This window comes from Felis catus, chromosome X, assembly GCF_018350175.1.
Source record: "Felis catus isolate Fca126 chromosome X, F.catus_Fca126_mat1.0, whole genome shotgun sequence".
In the NCBI taxonomy this organism is placed as follows: domain Eukaryota; kingdom Metazoa; phylum Chordata; class Mammalia; order Carnivora; family Felidae; genus Felis; species Felis catus.
Genome location: NC_058386.1, coordinates 33,203,382 through 33,222,859, shown reverse-complemented (window position 1 = coordinate 33,222,859; position 19,478 = coordinate 33,203,382). Strand labels below are relative to the sequence as shown.

Here is a 19,478-nt window from a genome sequence, read left to right as displayed (position 1 = left end):
AATGAAAAGGCAACCTACTGAATGGGGTAAAATGTTTGCAAATCATACATTGGATAAGGGGTTAATATCCAAAATATATAAAGAGCCTCCTAAAACTCAATAGCAAAATCAAGCAATCCAATTAAAAACTGGGCGGAGGTGGCACCTGGGTAGCTCAGTCAGTTAAGTGTCTGACTTCGACTCAGGTCATGTTCTCACAGTTTGTCAGTTCAAGTCCTGCATCGGGTTCTCTGCTGTCAGCACGGAGCCTGTTTCAGATCATCTGTCCTCCTCTATCTCTGCCCAACCCCCCCCCCCCAAATAAATAAACATTTTTAAAAATTGGCAGAGGAATTAAATAGACAGTTTTCCAAAGAAGACATATAAATGGGCAACAGGTACATGAAAAGGTTCTCAACATTACTCATCATCAGAGAAATGCAAATCAAAACCACCATGAGATATCACCTCGCACCTGTTAGAATGGCCATCATCAAAAAGACAAGAGATGATGAGTTTTGGCAAGAGTGGGGAGAAAAGGGACCCCTTGTGCACTGTTGTTGGGAATGTAAATTGGTGCAGCCACTATGGAAAACAATATGCAGGTTCTTCAAAAAACTAAAAATAGAACTACCCTATGACCCAGCAATCCCACTTCTGGGCATATATCCAAAAGAATTGAAATTAGTATTTCATAGAGATATCTGCATTCCCGTGTTTACTGCAGCATGATTTCACAACAGCCAAGATGTGGAACAACCTAAGTGCCCATCGACAGATGAATTGATAAAGAAAACGTTATATATATATAATATTTATATATATTTAAATGTATATATAATATTTATAATATTATAAAATATATAATATATTTGTATACATAATAATATAATAATATTCCATTGTGTATGGAATAACATTTTTCTTTCTCAGTCATGAGAAAGAAGGAAATTCTGCAATTTGCAACAACCTGGATGAAACTTGAGGGCATTATGTTAAGTGAAATAAGTCAGACAAAGAAAGACGCATGCGGTATGATCTCACATATATATGGAATCTAAAGAAGCCGAACTCAGAGAAACAGTGGTTACCAGGTGCTGGGGTGTGGGGGAAATGGAGAGATATTGGTTAAAGTGTACAAATTTACAGTTACAAGATGAAAATGTTCTGGGGATCTAAGGCACAGCATGGTGACTATGGCTAATAATACTGTATTGTATACTTGGATGTTGCTAAGAGACTAAATCTTAAATGTGTTCATCAAAAGAAAAATCATTGGTAAGTATGTGATGAGATGGAGGTGTTAGCTAACACTACGGTGGTAATCATTTTGCAATATATAAATATATCGAATCAACTCTTTGTACATCTTAAACTTACATAATGTTATATGTCAATTATATCTCAAAAAAATCTAGGAAAAAAAGAAAAGAAATTGGCAGATTACTGAGGTTTCAGAATACAGATATTTTGTAACCATCGTTGTAAAAATTGATTCAGTGAAATTTCATTAATGTATGCTAAAACGACTGGGTAAAAGGCTATTGGAGAAAATGAGATTTGTAAGGTCCCAAAGTATTCCCCAAATGTGACTTACTAGTTACAGAAGTAAAATGAAACCTTTCCATTTATACAGAGAAACCTGGTGATCAAACTTAATACCATCAATAACAGGACCAACCGACAATGGCTACCCTCTAACGCAGTGCACTGAGGATAAAACGTCACTTGTACATAGCCTAGAGAGTAAACGTTAGTTCTGTGACAGTGTTAAATTTCTTGGATTTGTTCACTGCCTTGTGGTTATATAGGTAAAAGTTGTTCTTTGGAAAAACATTCTTTGGTGAATCATCATGTGGTATGCTTTAAATATCTTACAATTTTATTAGTCAATTATACCTCAATAAAGCTAAAGAAACATTATAAATAAATATAAATAAATAAAAGTAATAAAAATTAACATGACTTGGATTAACCAGCATTTCTTAAAAGTTTTTAAATGTTTATTTATTTTGGGGGGGGGTAGGGGCTGAGAGAGAGGGAGGCACAGAATCCGAGGCAGATTCCAGACTCTGAGCTGTCAGCCCAGAGCCTGATGTGGGGCTCAGACTAGGGGTTCTTTGTCTTTGAGATTCTTTCCAAAAGGTGAGCTGACACTGTATTGTCTCCTACCAGTGCTGTGAGGGTCCCTAGGACATGAGCAATAGAACTCAGTACCCAGTTTTCCCTTCCCAACCCATAAATCATGACATGTTTGGCATGTCACGTGCAAAAACACAGACTCTCAACCCCACTGGGGCAGAGCAAATCTTTGCTGTTTGAATCCACCCTTTAATATGAAGAAGATCGATAACACAGACACCAACAGAAGCTCATCAATTTTAATAGTTGAGCACGGTTTTAACAGTTCTTCCTAGGATTATATCCCAGAGCCCCCCCTCCCCACCAAAGTACTCAAATACAGCACCTACAAGTATTCAAATTTCATAAATGCAATATTGCAAAAGCAGGAGAACTCAGAGAAGCCTTCATAGCGTTGAGATTAAAAACAATGCTTAATCATCCTCTTGGTACCTGTTGCTAAGCGCTAAATACTAAAAGCTGAAAAAAGCTGTATTGGCAGCTGGCAGCTAGCTGCTTGGGAGAAGAATATGGTAATGGCGAGCACTTTTACACTTCATTTTTCATCTCGTAACCAGGATAACACAGGACAGGGCTCTCTGTTTTGGTAACTATTCTGGTATCAAGGTAAAAAACCCTGGAGAAATATTTTCAGAGCAACAAGGGAGTTGGTTTTACTCATGCCACAGGGTTAGAGACGGCCAGGATTCTCAGAATTTTCAGAACTGTGATTGCTTCTTCACACATTGGTATAAAGAACTGAAACTATGAGCACAGAGCCCGAGTCATAGTAAATAGCACAATAAAAATTTGGTGAATGAATCAAGTGATACCTGGGTTTCAGTATGAACAGGCTGGACCTAAGTTTCTGTAAGTAAAAACCTTCCTGGGACATTCTGGGGAGGCAACATTCTCACAGCAAGCCTGACTTGTCGGGACCAGCCCTCAGTGACCTGCATGTCCCGGGAGCCCAAAGGAACAACTGAGTTATTACTACTTCATCCCAGTCCAATGCATATGCCCATCCAGCGTCAAAATTTGCAACCAGAATCTCAGATTCAATACCACATGTAATCAAAATAAAATGAATTATGTGTAAGCCTCCTTCAATTACATTCAATACATAACAAGACTAAGAAATCTAGGGTGGAAAGTGACCAGTGTGAGAACTTTCTTGCTTTCTTTCATTCTCCTGTTCTCTTCCCCCTTCCCTCACCCTTTCCTCCTAAACCAGTCTTGTGCCCTTCCCCCAGCTTTCTTTTCTTCCTTCCTCATTACCAAAGTAGTTCTAAATATCTGTGGCTTCAGAGGGTGGGGCAAATAAAGCTGTTTTAGTTTCCAGAAATAGAAGCAGTTCTAAGAAAAAAACCAACTGTTTCTGGCCACACTAACAGTGATTTAGAGGCTCTCTCTTGAACTCATGGATATCTAGAACATTCTATGGGGTGTGAATTCAATAGCTACACAGTAAAGCTGGGGATTTTCATTTCTAGGGCATAAATTTGTTGATGGTGATGATGATGATGATGGTGATGATGATGATGATGATATGACAATAAAACATTAGCCACACAAATAAGAGACATTTTGTGTGTGTATTTAAATAAAACAAGGGGTAGATGCTTTTTAAAAGCAGATGGGCATATCACATACCTATTTGTCCCAGTTCTTAGTTTAAGGCAGCCTGGTATCATGGAAAGACCACAAAACCCAGAGCGACGTGCACTAGGTCCAAGCTTCATAATGTTAAGAAGTTACTTCACCATTTCGAGTCCCTATTTTTTTTATCCTAAATACTGAGTCCAGGAATCCTTGTCCTACCTTTCTCTGGCATTACTGTGAGTGAAAAATGAAATACAGTTTGTAAAAGTGCTCTGAAAACCATAAAGCCCCATACAAATGCAAATTACCACTATCAAATGATCTTTGACATCTTTGACATCCCTTTCAGGGAAAACCTGCACATTGTAACTTCATTTTCTCTCTCTTTTTAAGGGGGGAACTTACATTATCAACTAGCATTATTGGGTTGGGTACTTGGCAGCATAATCCTCACTGATTTTCTCGTGGAAGAGACCAGTTAGAAGTTTTCCTTGTTGAAAATGAAATGCACTCCCCGAGGGCCAGACTCAGAGTTGGAGATGCACTGTTTATTGAGGGTTTCCGCCAAGGCTTCAGGTCCGCAGAGGAAAACTCCTATTCTGGTACTTTGGGGAAGGAAAGGAAAAATAAACCGTTTTAGGCTTTTGGATGAGATAGACTACAAAGCACCTGGGGGAATCTCTTATTTCCCTCTGCCCCTGTGTCTTTTCCACTAATGGCAGAGTTCAGATTACCCTGCAGGAGAGTGGTTCAGCCCTGTTTGTGGCGACAGCTTCAAAAGGCAGTTGACCGCCCTGGGAAATGACATTCAAGTAGAGTTTACAGAGACCTCTACCACAGAGAAAATGGTGGTGAATTCGTGAGTCTGTGGGCTACTTCACTTCAGGGCTCTATGTCCCCAAACCGTCTCCAGCATCTTGAAATCAGGAACAAATCTGCTTTAGGTTCACCAACTCGGCCAAGAGCTTGGTGGGGATTCATCTCTCCGTGTTTTAGATTCTAAAGTCTCGTTCCTCAAGGTGTGGTTCCAGACCAATAGCCTCCTAGTCCGCTTTTTAAGAATGTAGGTTCTCGACTCCCACCCCAGACTTACTAAATCAGCATCTGCATTGTGAAAAGATCCCCAAGTGATTTATATGCTCATTAAAGCGTACAAAGCAATGGCCTGAAGGGTGTGTTCATGGTGATTCTTGAGTTTATCGTGAGTTCTAGTAAGATAGAGGATCCCCTCAAAGTTTCAGAACGGCTAAAGCTTTAATGAAGGCAGAAAGGACCTTAGGATGTCTATCAACTTATGATTTTAGACCCCAAAACTAAAACTGAAAGTGGGGATGGTGTCTCCTTAATAATAAAAGTATGAATCGTATTAAATTAGAAGAAGTAGATACACTGGTGAAATTTAGGAGCTGAAAGAAAAGAACCAAGTTACGACCCTTCTTAGGAGGAAAAGGGTTCAGAAACGTGGAGGTGGGGGGCACAAGCATCTTTGTTTATAATAATTCTCCAGGTAATTTTCGTGTGATTTAAACACTCTCTTGTAAAGTCGTACATATCTAGAAAATTTTATTGGGTGTGAAGATAGTAACCTAGGTGTTTTGGTTTTCAGAGCACACAAATCGAGCCGTGTTTGAGAGTTGCTGCTTTAGGCAGGCCATGGGCCTCAAGAACACTGTGGTGGGGGACTCCTTACTTTGGGTGTTGACTCGCAATTGTCTTGAATTCATTATCCCAGTTGGGCCGTCCATACAAGGTCTTTTGTTTCAGGCCTGTGATCACGTCTTTCTCCTCATCGTGATGCACAGCAAAGTGATTGGCCTGTAGGAAAGGACATGAATTCACAAAGCAGAGACATGCTATAAAAAAACCCACAGATATCTTTACATATCTCACAAACGAAGTTTCACTATCTGTTTTAACTATATATATATATATAGTTGAAGGCTAGAAGGTAAACAAAGATGAAAAAACTGGGTCTCCTCAGGTAACTTACAATCTAGAAGGGCAGACCTTTAAGAGAATTGCTAAGAACTAAAACAGATTAAAATGCACTGATATTTTGGTAACACAATGAGACAACAAATCAAGTCTAAAGTTAGTCTGTGTTGGGGCGCCTGGGTGGCGCAGTCGGTTAAGCGTCCGACTTCAGCCAGGTCACGATCTCACGGTCCGTGAGTTCGAGCCCCGCGTCAGGCTCTGGGCTGATGGCTCAGAGCCTGGAGCCTGTTTCTGATTCTGTGTCTCCCTCTCTCTCTGCCCCTCCCCCGTTCATGCTGTGTCTCTCTCTGTCCCAAAAATAAATAAGTAAACGTTGAGAAAATAAATAAATAAATAAATAAAAATAAATAAATAAAGTTAGTCTGTGTGTGTGTGTGTGTGTGTGTGTGTGTGTGTGTGTACACACACAGTCACATGTTGTTTTCTGCCACCCTTCTAGGGAGCCTCAGTTTGAACAACAAATATTTTTCATAAAAGTGGTTAATTAAATGTATTTAAAACTTAAATCAGATTTTAAATTCACTGTACAGGGGATGGATGATGGGCTAAGAAGGGTGGCCAGTCTGGTTTCATAACCCTGTAGAGACCAGTTTTGTAAAGCAAAATAATTGTTTTTCAATGCAAATACATTTCCCATTTAAAAAATGGTGCGTGAGTTTTTAAATAATAAAACTGCCAAGTGATTTATATATTATATATTTTCCCCCCGTCTCATTTTGATCAAATATTTGTTGTTGTTTTGCTTTTAAAATTACAGAAGTGGCATTGCGAAATCCCATTTTTCTAGAGCAGCACTTTTCATGGTCATGTGTCCCTGGATCTACACTTGCAACCAGACTCATCTAAGACCCAGAGAGTCTATGATAAACAATACACCAAAACCCAAATGAGAAACCAGTTTTCACAAACACCAGGCGCCAATGTGTGGCTATGGCCAGTAGAGACACTGGCCAGTGATAGGCAGACACTCTTGCCTTAGCTCCTCACACAGGGGGATAGCTTCTGTTGCTTCCAGGCCAAGTAATTAATGTTTGCTTATTTAGAAAGATGTTACCCCCTAGGAATCATTAACTTGTTTCAGAATTTCTCAATGTCAACACTTTTGACATTTGAAGCCAGATAGTTCTTTGTTGCAGGGGCTGTCTTATAAATTGTAGAATGCTTTCATTGCAAACATGAAATTTTGCAATGTGCCTGGAGGGAGGGGTACATGTTTGTGTGTGTGTGTGTGTGTGTGTGTGTGTGTGTGTGTGTATAATGTGTTATGTCTCATGCATTACATAGTATACTATACCCACATATATATATACACACATACATATATGCTACATACATACATACATATATACATATATACACAATATATATCATCTTCATTAACTATATTTCAATATATTATCAAATATAAATGATAATCATGAACTCTGGGAGTTGTTAAGAGTGCAGGCTCTGGAACATTCTGCCTCTGCCTCTTACTAGTTCAGTACCTTTGGACAAATGACCTAACCTGTTCTGGGCTTTGGTTTTCTCACCTATAAAGTGTGAATAATAACAGTAGCTGTTTCATAGGGCTGTTGTTAGGATTGAATTAGACAATCTATTTAAACACTAATAAAAGTACCTAGCACATAGTATAGGCTTAATAACTATGAGCAGTTATTATTACTACTTATTAAATGCATTGTGTATATTGAAAAACACACATAAACATAAAATTAGAGGAATATGTGTGTGTGTATACTGATATAAAGGTAGAGATATATAGAGAGAGAGATATAAAGAGAGGTGGATCATCTTGTCCACCTGGTTTGAGTCCCCTGGGAGGAATGTGGCTTTAATACAGTCAAAGTCATGGCACCTATTCCCTTGTAGGTTCCTTAGCTTTGATCTGTTCCTCAGATACTAACTTTGAATCTAGGCTCGTTAGTCTGAACACGTGGGGATATTGAGTGAGGGTGGACAGGCTGGATCACTGAAATCCATCAACAGTTCTTGGTAAAAACGGTACACAAAATACTCCCATAACCAAAGGGAAGTCAGTCAGCCCTGGACACTGGGGGAAGGACCTGAGATCTGGGACGTCGCCCTCACCTGAGACTCATCCCAGCCGGTGAGGTAGATGTTATAGCTGAGGAAGCCGGCGTTATTCCTCTCCAGCATCTGGGTCTCCAGCAGCTGCAGCAAGTCGGCAAACCACTCAAAGGCGTGCGTGTCCCGGCAGAGCCAGTAGAAGTATATCTGCAAGAGCCACAGATCATGAAGCAGTCTAGATTTAAATAGGCCTTATCACAACTGATATATGGATTTCTGCTCTTCCCCCCACTCGGCTTTTTCCTGCTGCTCAGAACGCCTGGAAACATAGCTTTTCCGAAAGTGCTGGGCGTTTCATAAGCTAGCTCGCGTGAACCTGTGCTGGCCTTCACACTGGCGGGGCAGTAAATCAATAGCTTGATCTCAGAAGTACATGACTTAGGAAAAAACATTAGCTCCCCACTTTCCCTCTAGGTCTGCCCTTACCAGCCCCAGATCCCTGGCTTCCTTTGTGCACAATAGGATCAGGCATTCCTGAGTTCCTCCTCCATACAGTAAAGAGAGAAAGGGGAGAATGAAAAGTCAAGGTACACTCCATGTCCCTATTAGAGGTTACCTCTATAGTTATTAGAATGACTCACGTTTCATTCAAGGTGTCCTTTACCAGGCAAGGAAACCAAATTTACATGTGACCAAAAAAATGCCCTGGGAATTTATTCTGAGGAGCTGCCCAGAAGAAAGTAAACGTTTCATGAAAGGACATGTCTCCTGCCCTCCCCTTGCAAACTAAAAAGTACTGGGGGACTGGAAATGGAATCAACCTCAATGTCTAACACAGGATGATAGAAAAGTTTTTCTATATCCTCTCAATGGAACACGGAGGAATCATTAAAAAGGATCATTATAAAGCCTGTGACAACACTGAAAAACACCATAATATGTTTCTGCTAAAGCAGGACATGAAGGTATATGTACAACTTTCCAGGAGTATGTAAACTTGTGGGGAAATATTGGAAGAGAATACACAAAAACAATAGCTACTGGACTGGGGTTGTGAACACTTTGTCGCATCTTCGTTTCTTGTGAATTTCTACTAACGCTGTACGATCATAGTACATTGCTTTCGATAATAGACCTGCTTCTATGAAAGCACATTTAACTTCTCAAATCACCCTTTTATGAGAAGTCAGTCTCGCTGCAACCACGCAGAACTTGTCTTCACTTCCTTTGGTCTCTGCCAGCCTCTGCCCTGAAGTCTCTCTCAGGCTTCACTAGGCAGAACCTAACGACCTTATCCGAGCCCTGTGAAAAATGAGAGAACTTACCTTTTTGAGCCTCAGATTGGTGGCATTATTGCAATATTTGTACCAGACGGACTTGAGAATGGATGCGAAGGGTGTGACCCCGATCCCTGCTCCCACCAACATCACCACCTCATAACTGAACACGTCTTCACTGGCGGTGCCAAAGGGCCCATCAACAGCTATCCTGGAAGGAGGCGTGTGAGGAGATGGTTACGGGGCTATCTTGCACTTCAGAGCAGGATGGGGCACAGGTTTTCACTGGGGGTGTGTGCAATATGTCACATCAAACCGGGACGACGTATCTATGGGGCACTTTCTTTTCTGAAATAGCTTTCAAGTAATGAACCTGATGTCAACAGTGTGGTTGGAAGTAATAAAAGGAAGTTTTAGCTAACTGAAAACATTTGATAACTCTCAAGGGTGTTTTTTCATCTCTCCACACCCTTCACCTACCACACACACACACACACACGCGCGCGCGCGCGCACGCACGAGATTCCTGTTTACATCACACCCTGAGGTAAACTGAGAATTTTCTGTCATAACATCTTATAAATTTAATATCTTCAATTTGCACTTGTGTATTCATCGAGTGAATCAACAAGCTTTTCTCTAGCATCTACTAAGTGCCCAGCACTGTCTCAGGCATGTGGGAATGAGGGGACAAAGTGAATAATATGTGGCATTTACCCTCAAATAACATATATCAATTAAATTTTAAGAACATCTTTGATACACTATAACTTTGTTAGAAAAGTTAATATAACTTGGCCTTGACCCTTACCCATTTAAAGGAATTTGGGAATATTTGTTATTAATGTTTGATTCAAATATTTTATGTTTCACACAAGACTTATACGCATAAACACACCACACACATACAATGGGGAACACAGAGATAGCTGCCTATATTTGTAGAACTTGTGTGTCCTACAGATAGTAGAGTGAGAGACGGGAAAAGAGGAGCTATTTAGTGACATTTTCCCTGAACTCATACACTTTCGTACATACACACTTTGTACTTACTTAGGTAGTTTCCAAGCATCTTGAAACTCTTGTTTATCACAGCCACAAGCATTGAAAAGTCCTTCTGTCCAGTCCCCAACGATACGAATATGGATGCTAAAGAAGTCTTCCTCAGGGGCGGAGGTCAGCGTGAAAGGGTGCCACTCCAGCCTGGACACCTTGGGGCACTTGACGAAAATGTATTGTCCCACCTCCATCTTGAATCCCTTCTTCTTCATCTGTAGCTCAATGGTTTTGAAAGGGTGAGTGACCACCTACGGAACAAAACAAGTTGAGCCCCTCTCCTCAACTTGGGACAACTCCCAAGAGTCATCCCAACCCTGGCATGCCCTGTAGCATCAGCTGAGGCTGCAGTTGCGACCTCATTGAGGGTCAGCTATTTCTTCCCCCGTCCTGACTTTCTTTTCTTTTGCAGGTTCCTCTCCTGAGACTATGCCTCAACAAACCTTCTGTATGCAGTTTGCTGTTTCAGACTCTTTGCCAGGGAATCTAACTTAAGACACCAGCCTATTGTGATATTTTTTTCTCCAAGAAGTCAAGGCAGGTAACTACAGACAGGAAGAAGAGATGTCTTCCTGCTCAGTCTTCCTGCCTCCCCAGGGGATGATTGAGAGCCTTGGCAGCTGGATAGAAGAAGGAGACCCCATTGGCTAGTAGTATAGTAACATCCCCCAAACCAAGCCTAAGGTACTAGTCTACCTTTGTCCTGAGCCACACCTTGAATCTGCCTGATTCCACGCATTGTTTCTACATTTCTACCTACCTGGGAAGTATACCATCCATCTCTCCCAAAGCCAGGCCCCAACCACCCATTGCCATCCTCATTCTCTATGTATACAAGTGTTCACGACAGCTTTGTTTATAAGAGCAAAACATTGGAAACAGTCCAGACATCCATCAACTGGTGAGTTGGTAAATAATTTTAAAAAACACAATCAAAAGCTGTGATTACAATGCAGAAAGTAATATATTTCTGGGACAATTCTTGAGATACCTAGGACTTTCTATGTACAACTAAAAAACAAGGGACATCAAGGAAAAGAAAAATCAATAGAAACAAAACAGCAGCTTCCCAAATGTTGACTGATAATGTGAAACTTTCCTTTCTGTGAGCGAGGAGGAGTAAAGTGGGAAATCCTTTTGATACACATTGTGAAACATTTCCAAAACTTGTGATTTAAATAGATGTTAAATGATAAGCTGTAACTGACTTCCTTTCTTCACTGAAACAAAGAGCCACAATGCTTCATTTTGAAAACAGAAAATAAAAATTTATGAAAATTATTTTGAAAATGATGTTCACCATGTTGCAATTTTGTATGGTGAAAACATTTTTTACCCTGTTGCAATTTCGATACCACAGGCGAAATTGGGATGGAACTAAATAAACTGTACCAGTAGACAGAATTGACAGTGGAATACTTTTGGATGACATCTTGTTTCTTTTCTTTTCTTTTTTGAGAAGAAAATGAATATCTATGTTTATAAGAAGAAAGTGAATATTTTCTCCACAGGAAAACAAGTTTGTCTTTGAAATATGTTTAAGGGAAATCCTTGTCTGCTTAGTCAGGTCTGACCTAATAAGGAAAATTTTGTGGCAGCTCTTTTTGCTCATCTTTGGGTTTTTTCTTATAATACAATAGAAGTATCATAAAAGGAGAAGTGCTGTCGCTTCCTATATTTCACGATTTCTAAGGCCAGCTGGACTAACTTTACTCTGGCCTTCCATAGATGCCAAGAAAGAAAAGCTTGGGTGGAGGATGGAACATTTGTTGAACTGTATTGAGTTGAATTAAATTTTATTTGATAAAACTAGCTTTGTCTGTTGTTTCCTGAAGCTATAAGCAGGAATTTCTATTTCTATTTAATTAGTTTTGTATATTTACATAGTTAGTAATGAGAAGCAGCATAGAAGCATGGGGGAAAAAGGCCACCTTGTACCTGGTGTTGATGAACTCAATTCTAGATGCAGTTTAGTTACTAACCTCCTTGAGACTTTGGATTCTTCAACTCTGATATTCTATGATTACATACACAGCACAGAAAAGGAGATAAAGGGAGACTTGGAATGCTATCTCAACCTCAGTCAGACCTGCCCTTGGCTCCCTGGTTCTTTTAACATCTGAGTATTTTAAGGCTCAGTGTGTGCCCTCTTGAACCCATGTGTTTTGCCTCTTCACTCTTAATCTGCTCACATCATCACTGTATGCTTCTCCCCTCTACACACACACACACACACACACACACACACACACACACACACACTGAAAGAGAGAGAGAGAAAGAGAGTGAGAGAGAGAGATTCATGCACGCAAAACAGTCGGCTTTATTTTTCAACAGAAAATGTTAACTTGTAGCTCCCCGAGTTAAAAGGTCCAACCACTTGATTATCAAGCTGAGTACACTGACTGAAATTAACTATAGGTCTTCTCTCTACCCTACGTTTAATTGAAAGAAACCGGGTGAAAGACAGCTCTGACCAATGATATAGAGAACTTGGGTAAACTTGTTCATGGTATAGTTAGATGCTATTAGTAATTCGGAAACCAGACAATACCTTGGTGATGACCACTTTCTGTTGAGATCGCCAAAACCGTACCAACCTCTCACAGAGATACAGAAACATGGGACCAACAATCCATTTCCAAGTCTGTAATTGGAGCAAAAAATGAAAACAGGATGTGTTAAGGGGTAGTAGGTAATACAAGATTCATGAGGACAAAACATTGTAGAAGTCAAGTTAATCTTTGTAGGCTTGTTTAAATATTTGATATTAGATTAGTAAATTTGTTGTACAACAGAACACATCATAAAATATCTAAAATCAAAGCAAATTTTTGAGTCGATAAAAATGAGCATTCTCCTTGGCCACATTGGGGAACTTCATCTACAGTATGAAACTCTCCCAAGAGGAACTGTCCAAAAGAATGGGATTTCCTCCTCGTGTTGCAACAGCAGTTGCAATAACCTTACAGTAGAGCAAGGTTGGTTTCAGAATTAATGTTTCTCTTAAGGATACCATTTCAACAACACCATATTTTTCAATGCAACATTGAAGTTGCTTTCTCTCAGCCATGCAGTCAAAGCTTAATCTTTTGCAAGATAAGAAATTTTATGCAAGAATGCAGCTGTTTCTCCAATATCCTGGTAAGTTCTCAGAGCTTTGCAATATACCTGCTGAATAGGGATAAGCCCAAAGACTTTTAGATTTCTTTAGATCCCCTTCTGGTCAGAAACTCCAGTGTTTCATAACACTGGAGTTACCCTGTACTATTATTGGCTATAATAAAAACCTTTAGGACACACAGATCCATCCTGGGGCGCAGTCAGTTAGGTTCCTAGTTTAATATCTGAAATAGCCAAGAGCTTTAGAAGGCAACATTACTTAAAAAGATGGCATTCCAGAATGGATTCCAAGAAAGAAAAAAAAATTCCAAAGTCTCACATATGGTCTTTCTATTAAATTTTTTGAAGAAACTTGTTATTGGAAGTTGAGAGCACCTGAACATCTGCCCCGAAAGTTAGAAATATTCTGCTGCTGGCCTTTGTTTTCAAGGGACAGGTTTTTTTTGTTTAATTTTTTAAACTTTTTAAATGTTTATTAACAGAGAGAGAGAGCGGGGTAGGGACTGAGAGAGGAGGAGAGAGAGAATCCCAAGCAGGTTCTATGCTGTCAGCACAGAGCCCACACGGGGCTTGAACCCACAGAACTGTGAGATCATGACCTGAGCCCAAATCAGGAGTTGGATGCTTAACCAACTAAGCCACCCAGGTGCCCCGTCATGGGACAGGTTTTTAAAACATCCTGACATCTGGGGCGCCTGGGTGGCTCAGTCAGTTAAGTGTCCGACTTCGGCTCAGGTCATGATCTGACGGTTCGTGGGTTCGAGCCCTGCGTCGTGCTCTGTGCTGAAAGCTCAGAGCCTGGAGCCCGCTTCCAGTTCTGTCCAGTTCCGCCCCTCCCCTACTCTCTCTCTCTCTCTCTCTCTCTCTCTCTCTCTCTCTCAAAAATAAATAAACATTAAAAATTAAAAAAAAAACATCCTAGCATCATCCATCTATTTCCTGGGTGCCACAATGGGGCCCCACTGAATGGAGCCAGGTCTCGGACATTGCCTCTAATCCCAGAAACCCAGAAGCTCCTTTGAGGTAGGTGCCTATTAAGGTAGTACTCTGATTCCAGCTGTCTTCAAGGAAATGTGCCTTCCCCTAAAACATATGAGGGCCTGCAATACAGTTCCTTTTTTTTCCTTTCTATTGATGTCTGTATGTAGAGGGGCAGTGCATTGAGACGTCTGGTGCTTTCATTAATGAGCAAGGTTGCTTCAAGATGTTAAGTCCCTGGACAGCATACTGTGTCTGAGAGGAAGAAAACTGGTAGAGTAGGAAAGTAGAAAAAATTAAGGAGAAAATGAGATGGGACGTCTGCCTTTCTGTTACACTGTGCTTAAAAAAATTATAATCCTGTCCAGAAGCCCTATACAGATGTTGATTTTTGCCTAGTTTTATACCAACGGTTAGCATGATAACCAATAGAGTATACTGCCTGTCAATGGAAGAAAAGATATGAAGAACACAGGGCCCACTTCTCACTCAGTGGAGCAGAGATATTGAGAATACACAAAATGGAATTGTGCAGAGCACCCAACAGGAGGTCTGAACAGAGGGTTAATATTCCTGCATGTTTTCCCATGGGCACCCTTGCCACACTCCTGCTCTATACGCAAAGCCTTTGGGTGTTGGTAGGAACCTTATATCCAAAGAGGCTCATAGCTCCTTCTAAGTGACTATCTGAGTCATCCAACTCAGCTCAGAATGGAATCCCTCTGGAAATCATTAACTGCTATCATGGCCTCATATCCAGAAGAGAAGAGATGGAATTTCTTGAACCCCAACAGCACTTTCAAAAACAATCCTTTTTCAAGTTTTAGATCAGGATGTTCAGAACAGACCAATGCAATCCTTATTTTTCAAGAAATAATTCTAGACAATAAGTGTAGCAGAAAAAACTAGACACATAACATTCTAGCACTTCCATGGCCTTCGTAATGGACAGCTCTATGACATTTGTACGTATTTCTTAGACACAGTTTGAAGATGGTTGGTAAAGAAATTGTAAAAGTAACAATGAATTGTACATACCATAGGAGGGTTCCCAGAAAACTGTGGGATTGGGCATTCCTTTATTTTTCCCCATTCTGAGATCCTTTTCTCACAAATTTCGTGATGGTGTTCGTCTAAACTCTGTGGGGTCTGCCCACGTACAATGCGCCTGGGGAGGAAATGTAAGTCCGGATGGTTTAGTAGCAAGAAATCAAGCTCTTAGTATTTTGAGACTCTGGGCATATTTCAAGTATTCTAATATGAATCCTGTACTTTCCATTTACCAGTAATATATTATTGACCCCTCTGAATAGATTTGAGGAAGGGAAAGAAAATATGTCTTCTTCAGCAATAGAAAAAAGATATGTACAATGGCACAAAGTATAGGTAACATCGTACAGGGTAAGTTTTGGATCATTAATATGTGTTTTCTTAAAGGGAGCATCTGTGCTTCCGTTTCGAGTGTTACTTTCACTTATAAACAAACGGAAACAGGAAAACCGTAAATCTAACAGAGCAATGAGTAGCCCATACAGTGCCTTGGTGCAAATTAGAAAAAGACGCCCCCTCTGAGAGGGCAGTACTAGAGGCAAAGAGTATGGCCAGCAAAGCGTGGGCTAATTTTATGCCTTGAGGACAGGCACCCTTGTGTAGTTGACAGTCCATACACTCATACACAGTAGCTTTGAGGCTTAGTCCAAGTGCTTCATCGGTTGAACCCAAATTGCCTAAATTGAACCAAAAAGTTTTATCAATTTAAGAAGACTCTGTGGAGATTATGACATTCTCACAGACGTCGGCACTAATGGTGTGCCCTTTGAAGTGCTCACAGCCCATTCATTTCAATTCCATAAACTGTAATTGAGCAACTGCTAACACACAAGACAATGTGGGTTTAGTGGGAACAGAGGAAGGGAGGCACAAGGTCAGGTAAGTCAGGTTCCTGACCTCAAGGAACATAAATTGCAGGGTCTTCAGAATATGTGAGAATAGAGGCACAAAAGGCCCTTTGCAATAGTTTCTATGGGGGAGCTAAACTTTATTGTGCCACTTGGTACATTCTGCAAATGGTTTTTTTAACACTTATTTTTAGAGAGAGAGAGACAGAGAGAGAGGAGGAGAGGAGCAGAAGGAGAGAGAGAGAGAGAGAGAGAGAGAGAGAGAGAGAGAGAAAGAGAGAGAGAGACAGAATTCTAAGCAGGCTCCACACCCAGTACAGAGCCTGACACGGGGCTCGATCCTACGACCCTGGGATCATGAGCTCAGCGAAAACCAAGGGTGAGACACTTAGCCGACTGAGCCAAGTAGAGGCTCCTGTGACTGTTCTAATTCAAGGCTGTTAACCATCCCTTTCTGTCCTTACGTTTGGGGGCAGAGAATTACTGTGCCAGACCTGGGGAAAGGCACTGTACACAAATTATCTCAGTTGACTCTCATAACAAGATTGAATGGTAAGTATTAGCACCCCCATTTTACATATGAGAACACCGAAGCTTAGAGAGACTAGTAATTAGAAGCAGAATGATTTGGAGAAAACACTTCTGGGCCTAGGTCAGACAGCGTTGGTTTCAAATCCCACGTTTACCGCTTGCTAGTTTGGTGGCCTTGGGAAGTTATTGAACTTCCTCCAAGCCTCAGTTTCTTTATCTGTAAAATAGGTAATAATAATACCTAATTAAAGATTTATTTTAGTAATCAATCGGCAATATGCATAAAAAATTCTGGGCACAAAGTAAGAGTCTAACAAATGATAACTATCAAAGTTTCTAATGCCCAAGTTCACATGCGGAGTAAGTGAGAGGGAAAAAAAGGGGGGGGGGGAGGGGATTCTCCTGTCTTCTCACTGCCAGGACCAGAAGTCAGAAAACCTGGATATTAATCCTAGCTCAGCTTCTGCCTGGCCAGGAGACTGTGAGCAATCAGCCAACCAATGTACGTAGCAGATTCTGTTCGGATGGAGAGTGGGGTAAATCCATCTCCTCTGCCTGCTCCAAAGGAAAATGTATAGTTGAGAAACTGTACAAGCATAAAGTGCCGGAATTACTAAACTAGAGATGGGGAGAGATTCATTTTGTTTTCTCTAGGATTCTCTGAAACAGCTGGATTATGACCACATCCCATTTAAAGATTTTCAGTTGCTTTAGGAAAGTCAAGAGATTCTTTGTCTACACAGATTTCCCGGTGCTTAAGAGCTGATCAGGGGTCGGAGTCAGCAAGTGGATTAAGAATGCACACAAGTAGTTGCTCAGTGCTGCTCCTTCCTGCCCTTCCCCTTTTCACACTCAGGTCTTAATCACCTCTAGGCCAACTTGGCTCTCAGCAGAGTCATTGAGCCTTGAGTATCTACTCCCTTCATGCTTAGCTATAGAGCCTCAGACCCACCAGGGAACTTCCCCACGCCTACTTTTGTGTGCAGGTGTGAGAACCAGCTGGTGTGAAATAGCATAAAAAGGAAACCTGATATTAAATAGGATTCCCAATAAGGGAACTGTCCCAACCACACATGCAGGCACTGAGTCTCTATGAGAGTATTTGTCACAGCCTGCCTTAGAGCAGCTGTGCCACTTACAAACAGGGTGACTTGGGCTACATATTTTACCTCTGTTAGTCTGTTTCCTTGTCTACAATCTCCCCCAGGAAATGGGGATGTGAGAGCATCTCTACCTAAAAGAAACATTTCATGTCTATAACAAGTGCTCAATAGAAGAGAGCTCTTACCTTTATCATATTAGAAGGCTGGAAGGCAATAACCATGTATTTTTCCTTCTAGTATTCCCCCACAGTACCTGAGATCAGCCCTCAAACATGGTAGGCAATCAATAAATGTCCAGCTTGAATCAAAACTCATTGAACTACAGCAAACACTTTCACCTGCTTAATCATTAGCCCCTCAAGTTTGGGAGTTGGACTAATTTCCTAGCAATTAAACCATAAGAAACATCACTGCAGACATCCAAGACCCCTCCAGCACCCTTAACATGCCTTATACACTTGCAAAGACACTCAAACTTTGGTGCATTTTTCAAGCTTGCTAGAAATAACTGCATTAATAATAGCTCCTATTAAATAACTAAAGAAATAATAGCTATGAATCAGGCAGAAGAAACTAAAATGTTGCGGAGTGGTCTCTCTCAAACTGACCCCTGTTGTCCCCTCATATTCTATCAGCAGACAGGCTGACCACACGTAGACAAGGAGGCCACTGTGCCTCTAACAGCATCACACCTGGAAACTGAAGGACTTAAAGTACTCGACGGTGGAAATTAAACACTCACTCAGCTCCGTGGATGGCGAGCCCGATGAAGAAGATCACAAAGAGATGGTGTGTGTACCAAAACAGTTCAAAGTAAGATCTCCGGATGGTTTTGGTGGAGGAGGTGATAATTAATATGAGGCACAGTGTGATGACAATACCAGTGATGCCTGCCAACCGAGTCACAGCCACATATAGGCCTCCTTCAGGATTCTGTAAAATACACACACGCACACACACATGTACACACATGCACACACACGCACACACACACACACACACACACACACACACACACACACATTACTGGTAGGCTCTCAAATGCAGGACTACCTATTTATAAACTTTCCAGTGTATAGGGCCATAGGTATTCCCTCTCTAGAGAGAGATACAGACTTGGAATAGATATTTCTCAATTTGAAAACATTTACATGGCTGAGGTATCATGGGAAGTACTAACTGATACACTGAAATAGTTGTAAGGGAGGATCGAATAAAGGAAATCAGCCAAGTAGAAGATGCCCTAAAAGGGTCTGAAGCACTTTCTCCCTTTGGTTTGGAAAGGACCACAGTACTTTGTTTTGCAAATGTATTCTGGACATGCCTGACGTCTTAGGCTGGGGTCCCCTGAAGCAGGTAGACCTTGAGATGAGGGTGCATGTGCTCCAGGAAGAGACTGGTCAGAAGATGGGTAATAGATCACAAAAGAGGAACAAGTCAAAGAAGGAGGGTGATCACAGGCTGTTTTTTTTATATATATATATAGAGGGTAGCTCCCACCTGATGCTGCCGAGGAACTGTGGACACTCAGTCACACGTCAGAGTTCATCCTGACTCAAGACAAGGAGGATGGGCTTTCATGGTCTGCCCCCATCAGTTTTTGGCTAGGGCTGCCCTCAGAGAGGTAGCCATCAGGCCCTTTCAGTTCTCTGAGTTTGTGGACAAAGGGACTCCAATAGCCCCAGAGTGGTCCTCTGAGGAAGAAACGCAGGTCTCAGAAATCAAAAGTGAAAACACACAGAAAGGTGTGGGAGCACAGAGTAAAAGTGGTCCAGAGAAATCCA

The 19,478-nt window shown here is 41.1% G+C and overlaps 1 protein-coding gene across 1 annotated transcript in view; it reads right to left on the bottom strand.

Annotated features, from left to right (window-relative positions):
* Nucleotides 1-2,346: 2,346 nt before the first annotated feature.
* Nucleotides 2,347-19,478, bottom strand: part of CYBB (cytochrome b-245 beta chain) — a 33,918-nt gene continuing 16,786 nt past the window's right edge. The window contains exons 6-13 of the mRNA XM_004000394.5: nt 18,437-18,627; nt 15,201-15,330; nt 12,616-12,708; nt 10,059-10,312; nt 9,054-9,216; nt 7,789-7,935; nt 5,393-5,517; nt 2,347-4,307 (exon numbers count right to left, since the gene is read on the bottom strand). Coding sequence (XP_004000443.1) covers nt 4,181-4,307; nt 5,393-5,517; nt 7,789-7,935; nt 9,054-9,216; nt 10,059-10,312; nt 12,616-12,708; nt 15,201-15,330; nt 18,437-18,627 — 1,230 coding nt within the window. The 3' untranslated portion in view covers nt 2,347-4,180. The remainder of the gene's footprint in view (nt 4,308-5,392; nt 5,518-7,788; nt 7,936-9,053; nt 9,217-10,058; nt 10,313-12,615; nt 12,709-15,200; nt 15,331-18,436; nt 18,628-19,478) is intronic.